This window comes from Galeopterus variegatus, unplaced genomic scaffold (genome assembly GCF_000696425.1).
Source record: "Galeopterus variegatus unplaced genomic scaffold, G_variegatus-3.0.2 Scaffold105, whole genome shotgun sequence".
In the NCBI taxonomy this organism is placed as follows: Eukaryota; Metazoa; Chordata; class Mammalia; order Dermoptera; family Cynocephalidae; genus Galeopterus; species Galeopterus variegatus.
Window position 1 is genome coordinate 803,681 of NW_007726216.1, and position 12,048 is coordinate 815,728.

At 36.3% G+C, this 12,048-nt stretch overlaps 1 protein-coding gene across 1 annotated transcript in view; it reads right to left on the bottom strand.

Moving 5' to 3' along the window:
* USP9X (ubiquitin specific peptidase 9, X-linked) overlaps nucleotides 1-12,048 on the bottom strand; it is a 129,294-nt gene that overhangs the window by 9,768 nt on the left and 107,478 nt on the right. Inside the window, exons 33-38 of the mRNA XM_008585153.1 lie at nucleotides 9,868-10,041; nucleotides 7,427-7,568; nucleotides 5,200-5,953; nucleotides 4,640-4,763; nucleotides 3,681-3,906; nucleotides 3,113-3,242 (exon numbers count right to left, since the gene is read on the bottom strand). Of these exons, the coding sequence (XP_008583375.1) occupies nucleotides 3,113-3,242; nucleotides 3,681-3,906; nucleotides 4,640-4,763; nucleotides 5,200-5,953; nucleotides 7,427-7,568; nucleotides 9,868-10,041 (1,550 nt within the window). The remainder of the gene's footprint in view (nucleotides 1-3,112; nucleotides 3,243-3,680; nucleotides 3,907-4,639; nucleotides 4,764-5,199; nucleotides 5,954-7,426; nucleotides 7,569-9,867; nucleotides 10,042-12,048) is intronic.

A 12,048-nucleotide genomic window follows, 5' to 3' on the forward strand; every position in this document is an offset into this window, starting at 1 on the left:
AAGGAAAAAAAAAAAAAAAAAAAAAAAAAAAAAAAAAAAATGTTAAACAGTGACCATGACACGGACATTCCAATGCTAGCAGGCCATATGGAAGATGAACACATTCTATGGCCTGTGGAGCCTAACGGGACTAACCTAGACTCAATTTGCATTGTAAGGACAATGAAAACAACAAAAACAAGTAAACTAAGTGAGAAATAAGAATTCTTTTATAAATTTCCTGTCTCTCTTCTTTCTTCCACAGCCAAACCTCTTGAAAAAGACACCTACACTTGGTCGGTCTCTCATTTTCTCACTCCTCAACCCATGCCAATATGGTTCTGCCCCTTTCATGGTGTAAAGCTAAGGAACAGTTCTCAAATCACTTCCTCCTTCTTGGATTCCCATTTTCTTTCTGTATTTTCTTCTTATGTCTTATTTGTGAGTCCTCCTTCCCGTGTTGTAAAAATTGATGTTACTCAAATCCCCTTCCCAGGCTATCTTCTTACACTGTGGTGCTTTCCCTGGATGTTCAAGTCCACCCTAATGGCTTCAAGTTCCAGCTATTTTCAATTTAGATGATTACAAAGTATTTCCAGACAAAGATCTTAACTGTCCTACTGGATATTTCCATTTGGGTGTCACACGGGCTCAGACTCCACTTGCCCAATCTGAACTCATCATCCTTCTCCTCATTCATGTTTTTCCTCCTGTGTTTCCCTCTCCATAAATGACACCACCATCTGCTCAGTGGGTCAAGTTGGAATCCTGGGTATCATTCTTAATATCTCCTCCCCTGCCTCCTCCCCAGAATATCCAATCCCACCAAATCCCACTGACTCAACCACTTATAAAAACCAATTGAATCTGTCCAATTATATCCCCCTAACTGCCATGTCTCCAGTATAGGCCACAGTGATCTGCCTATAGATCACCTTACCAACCTCTAGTCTCACTCCACTGTAATTCATTCCACACTGTAGCCAGAGTGATCTTTTTTTTTTGTCTTTTTCCGTGTCCGGCAACGGATCGCAACCCTCAGTGTCGCCCCCGTACCGTACCGGACCGGGACCGGCAACGGGATTGCAACCCTCGGCGTTGCTCCCGCGCCTCGCTCAGCCAGTGAGCGGGAACCGGTCTGTATGTGGGATCCGAACCCTCCGGCGGGAGCGCCGCCGCGCTTCCCAAGCGGCGCACTATCCAGTGCGCCACCGGGCCGGCCCAAGAGTGATCTTTCTAGAAGGTATGTCTGTTTAAAACTACAATGGCTTATCAATGCCTCAGGATAAGTTCAGACTCCCTGAAAAGGCTTGCCAGATCAGCATGATCAGAGACTCCTGCTCACCACTCCTGCCATTCCCATCCTATATCATTTCTAGTCAGACTGAATAACTTTCATTTCCTCCAGTGAGCCACACTGAGTTATTCCAAGTCTTTGCATCTGCGGTTCATTTCTGGATGGAAAACTCAACTAACCAATTCCCACATCAACTTCCCCATTAAGTCTTCCATACTCCCCAAATCTGATCAGGTACCCCTATGATGCACTTCCATAGCACTTTATATTTTCCCTGTTATAGCCATTAAACATACTTTATGGCAACTACCTTTTTATTTGCTTCCATACTCCATCAGAAAGCAGGCTGTCTTATTTATTGCCATATTCCCAGAAGTATAGTAAACACAGGTTTTACAACCCCTTACCTGAAATCCTGAGATTCAAGAAGCTCTTATTATAAAGTTCTTTCATAAAGTTGTTGTCAAAATGTGTTTGGTGGGAAAACCTAGCTTGAAGTAACAAGAGGCTATTTATAGTCTTCATTTCTCCCCTCTCAGTGGGAATATTCATGTTTTACTATAGAAATATAATATGCTTAATTATAAGGTGCTGTCTCAGACCCTGCTAATAGGGATGTTACATAATATATGGTATATGCACTGTCTTACCTTTCTTAAATCCAAACAATTCTGATTCCCAAAGCATACCTGATCTTTCATATTAAGGTTTACGGAGCCGTATTTGTTTTTAGCAGGGAAATTTTTTAAGTAGGTTACATTATGAGTCAATAATGTGTGCTTTTATGAACAGGCAATTTGAACAGGATTTTTGTGAATGCCGAATTTGGCATTTCTAAGTATGAAATAGATTCAACTTATGCTTGTTTGTGTAATAAATATCCTTTTCCTCAACTACTAATACCAAAGTATTTCCATGATAGAAAAATAAGAGAAAAAAGGACAAACTACACAGACAAATGGAAAGTGGAATGTCCCTTATGTTAAAAGGGACATGATCAATCGGTGATTAGTACATTTGCACAGAAAAAACCTAAAATGAAAGAGATGCTTGGCTATAGAACTTAATTTTGGATATAAGGTTTTGTTTTGTTTTTGTTTTTGTTTTAAACTTTTACAGAAGTTATTCAAAATTAGCTGCTATGTCTCTGAATCAGTTTCTAATTTGGCCAAATATACATTATCATCACTAGGATTTTAATTGAAATTTCTCAATAAATCAGTCATTTTGAGATCAGTGCACTAACACCCATTTGAATGATGTAAGTTTTTTGGTTTTGGGTGGCTAGCCAGTACAGAGATTGAACCTTGGACCTTGGTATCAGCACCACACTCTAACCAATTGAGCTAACCGTCCAGTCCCCTAAGTGAACATTTTTAAGTGAATATTTGTATTATCCCTAATTTTAATTTAGTTTACTTCAACAAAACTTATGTACAGACTAAGTCCTCTACCCAAACTTGGTGAGTATCACAACCATCTGGAGACCTTTTGAAAATACAGATTCCTTGCATTAGCTTTGGGAATTCTGATTTTAATAGGTGTGAGATGGGACCTAGGAATCAGTATTTTCAAGAAGCAGCCAGATGTGGCACCACTGCTTCAGCAGATAAAAACATGATTAAGACACAGATTCCGACCTGTGTGTACTGCAGAGATAATACACATACATAAATAAAGTACAAGGTGAAAAGTGCTGTGTTCAGATAAAATTCCCAAGTTTTATGGAAAATTATTTTTATTTTAGATCAGGTTATATTTTAATCACTTGACCTAAATGACTTCACCATTTAATATAATACATTAAAACAGAACTACAAAAATGTAAATTCTTACCTAAATTGGCATACATTACAAACAGGTTGAAATATTGCTGTAAATGACGCCCATGCTCTGAAACTTCCCTTCTCAAGAGATTCAGTACTGCTCTTAGTAAGTGATCGCTCAAGCTTAAGTTGTCATAAGCCTGCAAAAGATAAAACATTAGCTGTTTTTCAGCAACAAGGTCCAGGCCAGGTACGATATAATTCTATTTGAATAAAAAAGGACATGCACATAACTCCAGGCATAAACTTCCAGAAGGACTGATCACACGAAACTATTATTAAAAAGGTTGTTTTTTGGGAAAGGGAATAAAGATCTGAGGTAGATTTCATTATAATGTTCACATTATAATGTAATAAAAAAACACTGCTGTAATTTTAAAAAAATGTTAAGTCTAATCACTATTCGTTGCTATGCAGTAATTTCAATGGAAGTCAGAGACATCAGATTGTGTTTGTGTGTATATGGTAGCTGGGTAACAAACAGATGGCACATACCAAACAGATGGCACATGTTTGTGACTTCTATTTCCAAGAAACACTATTTGTAAGCATTAATCATGAAAAAGCTGTGCAATTACCTGACTAGAAGGTCCAGGAGATGCAAAAGGTGAAGGACATGGCCCATCTTGCAAAGAAAAATGTGCAATAAAAACTATAAGTTTTGCGAATGCACCCCTCACTTCTGCACTAGGGCACTCCAAAAGGTATTCAGAGAAGCGATTCGAAACATTAAAAAGGACATTATGAGCAAACCAAAACCGTACATTCTTGCTGTGACGAAGGAGAATACACAATGCATCATACCTGAAATAACAAAAAAATCTATCAATATCAATTCATAACTTGTTTCCTATAGTACAGGGATGGGTTCCTACGATCCAAACATAAAACAAAACTAAGACCTTCTCTTACTGCTGAAGAGAGAACCAGCAATGGTTGCTTCTAGCACTAATATTAAAATGATAGATGAATACTATGACTTCGTCTATTCTCACAGTTACAAAATAGGTGAAAGCTGCATTGTCTTCTTCAAGTCCATTACCAAACTCTTTCTAGGTTCAATGACAAAACACCTCTCCTTTCCTTATTTTATCTTCTTACTTCTGGATGAGTAAGTAAAAATTGTTAAATCATGGTATTACAATGGCATCTATACTTTTACAATTAGAAACTTAAGAAAGCCATTTTAATTTTTACTCTTTTAATGTATGGCAGAATTTAATCTAGAAAGCTAAAACCTAATAATTTCGTGACTAAATAGCTTAGACTTCTCAGTATCATCTTGCAATCATTTGTAAAGACTGTCAAAGATATGATACAAGGTAACAGAAGCAGAAGCCAGCTTCTGAATATTTAAAGGCCACGTTTAGACTAAGTAACTATTCCAATATTTCTCTCACTATTGCTACCAAGAGTTTTTTATTCTGCTTTCCAGATCTGAAACGAGATTCTCACAGTTTGAAAAAAAATAAAGCAGTCTATTAAAGAACCAAACCAAATGGTAGCATAATAGGAATGAAAATCCAAAGCAATGTACCAATCACTGGCAGAGCCACGGACTATTTTCTTTGTGTGAAATCCTGTAGTAAAGAGAAATCTAGCAGCAAGTTGAATACTAATCATAGTGATTTCTTCTGCTTCAGGCAATAGGTGATCTTGCCCTATAAATAAAATGCAGATATAAAAATCAAACAAATTTCTATTTTCAAGCCCCATTTTCAAACAAGTCTGCATTTCCACTAATTTTGATAAGCCCTAAATTTGTTAAAAACCCTTCTCAGTCTACTTAAGAAATAATTTTTATTTCTGATTTCAGCAACTTACTACAGTACACTTCAAACCAATGCATGAGTCAAAAACAAATTGTTAAAATAAACAAAACCTCCTGTTTTCAATCAATAAGTCAGCTCAAAGGTAACAGTCATCTTAAATGTGAGTTTAAAATAACCAAAAGCAAAAACTTAGACCCATTTAAAGTGAAAATATTTTTTTCTGAAAACATTAATTTTATGAACTTAAACGTGTTGAGGCCTACTAAGAAATCTTACAAGTAAGAATTACTGTTTATTACTGAGAAGCTAAATTCTTGATACTTACCAGGAGGAGGGTTTAAGTAAACACCATTACATGTAAGCAGTTTTTTCATAAATTGAAAATACTCCAAACTGTACTGCATTCGATTATGCATGAATTGTACATTCTGTTTCCGTACGCTTCTCTCAATAGCTGATGGCATAATAATCTGATGGGGTCTTGTGGTGATAGCAAGCTCTGATATGTATCTTATCAACTCATCACCTTGGTCTACTGTGTCCATTCGTTCATAAAAAAGTATATAAGCATTCCACCACCTCTTCTGGCGCCTGTATGACATGCGCTTCATCATGTGATCAAACACTTCTCCCATGTACTCTCCACCAAAACACTGGTTTTTCATTTCTTCATCATCATCCATTTTACACTCTGTTACATCTCCATCATCAAACTTATACCAGCGATTTCTCTCACCATCTCCACCATTCCTTTGAATGATATAAGAATAATAATGTCCACCACTTGCTTGACCGCTATGTACAAGCACACCCACAAGTCTGTACTTTGTGCTTCCTGCTGTCTCACTTTCAGACTGCTCATTCTGTTGTATCAACTGACTCTCTGGGTTTACATTATCTCCTTCCAGCTTTGCAACACCTGCAACTGTATAAGGTTCCATGTCCAGCTCACGAGGAAATTCGAAATAATCATTGAACTTGATTGCACATTCTCTTTCCCAGTCATAGTCAAATCGTTTTAGTTGGATAGCAAGAACAGGAGGTAATTTTTTAATCAGCAAGCGCTTTACGGTATCAACCTAAAATAAACAAAGAAAGTCACTGGATGCCCTCATAACCCGCTGCAAAAAAAGCAAACAAAAACCATGAAAAACCCAAGCAAACTTTTAAATGATATTAAATTTTCTTAAGACTTATCTGAGTTTAAGTGTAAACAAATACATGATAATAAACATAAGGTAATTCTATCATAGTTCATTTAAATGTTAACTAGAATAATACTGAAATGGTCTAGGCCAGTTACTAAAAACTGCAAAAATCCGTGATAGACATTTACTTGACTGGTTTCTATCCTGACATTGCTATCTAGCCATTATTACTTGTTTGATGTTTATTGTTATTCTAACGAAGGTGGTCTGCTGTGAGCAAACTAAAGAAATACAGTAACAATAATAACAGCAACTAATATTTATTGGGCAGTTAGGTGCCCGGTAACATATACTAGGTGCTGCACAAGCAGTAACACATTTAATCCTTACAACCCTCTCAAGCAGGTACTACTGAACCTTAAAAATGAGGATTAGGAATCACAGTGAGGTTAAATAACTTGCCTCAAGTCTCAGAGTTGTAGGTGGCAGGCAGTATCGCTTTACAGACCACAATCTCAATCTCTAGACTTTAGTACCTCTCTAAGTGGTGCATAAGGTTCAAAACAACATACGTGACTCGAGGTGAGAGAAAGCCCCCAAAGATACACAATTTATTATATATGTGTGTGAAATTATTTACTGTGTGCAAATGTGAATCATCTCTCCCAAAGAGCTAAATTCCCACAGATTAAAAACTAATCAGGTGGGGCCGGCCCGGTGGCGCACTGCTACAGTGCGCCGCTTGGGAGCGCGGCGGCGCTCCCGCCGAGGGTTCGGATCCCACATACAGACCGGTTCCCGCTCACTGGCTGAGCGAGGGGCGGGCGCAGCACTGAGGGTTGCGATCCCATGCTGGTCCCGGTCCGGTACGGGCGCGACACTGAGGGTTGCGGTCCGTTGCCGGACACGAAAAAAGACAAAAGGGGAAAAAAATAAAAAAAAAAACTAATCAGGTGGGTCTAAAAATCTGATCCGAATGGTTTAAAAACAGGTAGTAAAAGAAAGATTATATAAAGTAATTAACAGTTTCAGCAAACATTTTTGGTCTTGACGAGTAAACCTGGACACAAGAAGAGAAATGTTTTCCTCTATCAGCTCTGTAGCTTTGAGTTCAATAGTTTGTTTCCTGGTAGAGAATGTGACATCAAGCTATTATGACTTCTAAAACCATTCACTCTTATTTACCTGTTTTCCCTACCTTTCTGGCACTGCTTTTTAACCTTCTTTCCCTGACAAACCTTTAAAATCAGTTATCATCTTGACTACCTCCCTGCTACCACTATAACAAAGTGGGTTAGAGAATAAAAAGAGGGTGAATTTTGATTATGAATAAAAACAACCAACTTTTTCCAAATCCGTTAAATGTAATCATAATTATTTTAAACAAAACTAAACAATCTGTACCTTTTTATTGCATTTTTCACAATGATATGCATTTGCACCTTCTAATAAATCTCCTTTGACATACTGTTCCAAAGAATCAAGAAGATTTTGGTGATTTCTAATGTCTACATTCAGAGTCGTAAAAGATTCTTCACATTCGTACCTAAAGAGATTTAAGAAATGACCAAAAAGAATCTATTACTTAGTTTTCTAAACATTTTATTTAGTTGTAGACTTAATGAAAACTACATTTGCAATATTTATTATATAATCAGAAACCCATAAGTCATGGTATGTTACCAATAAATGACAGTTACCATTTACTGAATACTTACCCTGTGTTGGGCACTACATTAGGTTGTTTACACACTATATGGGGGGAGGTCTTCAAAAAGTTCCTGGAAAGATTCGTATTATCTTTTAATTCTATTTTTCCACGAGCTTTTTAAAGTCCCCTCGTATACTAGGTTCTTTGTTTTCATGACAAGCCTGCTAGAGAAATATCACCATCCCCACTTCAGAAATGAAGAAACTGGGGTTCAGAAAGGTTCACTTGGTCAAGATCACTAGGTGAAATGGTGTTTTGAAACCAGGTCTGTTTGGGCTCACAGCTTACATTCTTTATAACCTATCATACTACCTCCAGTGTTACTACCTATTTAGATTGAAATTCATGCCAAGGCCAAAGCATGAATTTATCAAGTTCTGAAAAGGATATTTTAAATTATTAATGGGCTGAATTTTTAAATGTTCTTCCTTTTTTGTAATGAAAACCTCACTGAAGCACAAGTTTGAACACAAATGAATAGGGGATATGCAATCTGAATAGGAGCCAGAATCCCAGACTATGGTAATTTTCTATGAAAGGAACTTTCAGCCTCCTGATGATAAATTCAGAACATGGGATGTAGGGAATCCATTCTCAACCATTAAATTCATTAAGTCAACAAATATACTGAGAATGCCTTCCATGTGTAAAGCACTGTGGAATATTCAGTGTTTAAGACAGTCCCTTATTTAGGGGATTTTAAATTTAGTTAGGGAAAGAAGAAGAGGTACACAAATAAAGAAATTTATAAATGATATGAATGGAATATGAAGAAGGTATTAAAGCAAATTACTACTATATTATTAGGAAACAGCCCACGGAGGAGGGAAAAAAAGTAGATCTTAGAATATTCTACTTTTTAACTGAAGTCTAAGACGAGAGGTCAGCAAAGGCTTTCTGTAAAGGGCCAGATAGTAAATATTTTAGGTTTTATGGGCTATATGGTCTCTGTGGCAACTGCTCAATTCTGCCATTGTAGCAAAAGCATCCAGACAGTCTGTAAATGAGTGGGAATGTTCCAATAAAACTTCACAAAAACAGGCACTGGGCTAGTTTTGGCCCATGGTCCAGTTTGTTGACCCCTGTTCTACACAAATAATACCCTACAATAGATCTGTATGTAACTTCATGGCATGTAACAAGAACAAGACTAGTTTAGTTGTTGATCAAGTATTGGGGATCTGACTTCAAAATCATGCTCTTTTGATATTTTCACTTAAAGAAAACCACTAATTTACAAATAATTTGGAAAACTGTCTAAAACAAACTGGGAAGGACTAACAGAAACAGACAACCAAAAAAGTTGGATATTTTATCAATAACTAAAAACAGGAGTTAAAATGACAATTTTATCCTTCACCTAATAAAAAAGGTCTTTCAAAAGGACCAAAAGTTGCCCAGGCTAACTGAAGAAGTATATGCCATAATTCTAATATAACCTAATAGAAATTTGTCATTTATATCTCCTCTAATCATTTCCTTATGTTCAAAAATGAAGCACCTTCACCAACCATATACATAATCAACCCATGACTATATTTAATACAAAATTACATAAATGTGTGTTTATCAGTGATGAACTGATTATTTAACTATTTTCAATAGGAGTCAAATGATTTCCCTTTTACGTCAAAAAAGTTTGTTTTGTCAACTCGTGTTATAAATGTCTTCTATGCAAATATACCTTAAGGATGATGACAATAATCAATGCTATTTTAAGAGTTAGCACTTCATCTGTATAGGAAACACTATTCCAGGTCTGTCATCTTCTAAACTTAATGTATTTACAACATTATAATTACTTAAATTCTAAGATAAAAGGCAAAGTTATAGATAATAACTGTAGCTTGATGCGAAATGCTGTTTTATTTCCGTAGGAATAACCATACATAGAAGAATGTAAAGAGCATGAAACAGTAAGAGATTAGGCAGAGTAAAAGAAACTAAAAGTTATTTGACAAAAACAAAAATAGCCCACAGTAGTAAGGTATGCACAATATATAATTCATTCAGTTTCAGGTATTTAGTAATCAGGGGCATACTCCACTTTTGTACATAAGTACTGGTAAAAATTTGACTTTTGTTTGTATATAAACAGTACAACATATACTTTCAATATGTAATTAACACTCACCTATGTGGGCACCCTTGGCAAATCTTCTGATCAGCAAAGGAACCTCCTAAGACTTTACTTAGCATAGCTGGATGTCCTAAGGCTTTTAAAGCTTCATCTAAACTATCCACCAATGAATTAAAGAATTCTAAAGCATCATGTTGTTCACGTAGATTAACAGGCTCACCCCAAAGCCTAAGAAATGAATGGAATAAAATATGTAACATGTGACACTCGCAGAACAACATATACACTATATTTTTCAGGAAAAAAACCCTACAACCACCACCACAAATGACAGTATATAAACAGATTTTATTCCTCAACTACATGAGGAAGTAGAAGAAAACTAATGCGCTTTCCATACAGTGTAGTGGGGGAGTGAAACTCATAGTAAAAGTGGTACTCCAGTGACAAAGAACTGTCATGAAACCAGTGGTGCACTTTACGGATAGTACAGCTTCAAGAAGAACGGTTGCTTCAGGTAATATGGCGTATGCATGCATTTTGAATCCAACTGAAGATACTATTAAAATGGGGTGGTGGATTTCACACTCGTGTGGATGTTATAATTACGATTTTATTTCTTTCATTTTGCTTAAATTTTGGATTACAAATGGTAAAAAGATCATGTCTGTTTACCAAGTGAAAAGAGAAAGGTTCGATTTGTTCTAGAGTTAATCTCTTTTGAGTAATCTGAGGATTTAAATTAGGCAAACCAGTCCTGAGAAAACGAACTTGTCACTTGTGTGTACCACAAAATGAGAACTGCTGATACTGCTAATACTGAGGCATTGCTGGAAACCATCAATGACATCTGATTTCGTACTTACAGAGTAATACATGTAGACAATATAAGCGTATTTGTTCTAAGACATATGACAAACGTATTTTAAATATAACAAAAGAACTGTCACTTGATAAATACTTTTGTAAAACCTCTTCTATGTAACTTTTTTTTTTTTTTTGGCAGCTGGCCGTTATGAGGATCTGAACCCTCCACACTGGTGTAACAACACCACCCTCTAACCAACTGAGCTAACCTAACCAGCCAGCCCTCTACTATATTTTAGACAAATAAAAATCTGCATATAGTAAGTTTAAAATCAATTTATTATTACAAATGACACTAGTCTATTTACTTTCAAACTATACCAAACTTATTAATTACAAAAGGGAAAAGGTACACTTTACAATGGAGAGATCTGTTAAGACACCACGGGATCAAAGTTAACATCACTAATAATTAAACACACAGATACTAAGTGCCTCCCAGTGCAATGCAGTGAGAAACATATAACATCACTTATGTAGTTTTCTTGCCACCCCCACCCCCACCCCCCAAGCTTTAACCTCAACCTAATCATGAGGAAACAATCACACAAATCAAGAAAAACACTCTGCAAGACAACCATCCCGGACTCTTCGAAAATTTCAGTGCCATAAAAGTCATGACAAGTTAAGGGGATTATTTTAGATTAAAGAAGACTAAAGAGGTAACAACTAAATTCTCACGACTTCTTCCTGGATACCAGACTGGGATTAAAAAAAGTTATAAAGACCATTCTGGGAAAACCAAAATATACACTAATGCATATTAGGAATTATTAAATATTAAAATTTCTTTGGTGTGATAACTGTATTACACATAAGTATGAAAATGGCCTTATCCTTAGAAGATTCACATTGAAAGTATGCAGAGATGAAGCAGGGGACTGATTATTACACTACTTTTTCACCTTTTCTGTAGATGTGAAATTTTTGAAAATAGAAACTGGGGGGTGGGGAGGATAATGTAGTTAACTAACCCCTATGTATCAAGAGTAGATTATGTGTCTGAAGTATGGATAATCCAAAGGTGCTAGTCTAAACAAACTGTGAGCTCTACTAGCATAGGGAATAACTAATTGAGAAGTCAAAAAAGCAAAGGCATTGTAAGAATGGAGAAAACTATAACTGAGTGACAAATTTTAAGATAAAAGCTCTAAAAGTATGAGAGTAATTTGGAAGAACAGGAAGATAAATGCTAAAAGACTTTATGACAGAGACAGGATAAGCTGGAGAAAGAAAAAGACAGAAGTGGAATAGTCAGAGAGTAGCACAGTGCATGCAAACCACGAGAACGGATCAAGTAGGGGGCCTTAGGAGAATAAAAGAAATTTACATGTGAGTGGCAGGGGGCAGGGGGCAGGGGGCCGGGGT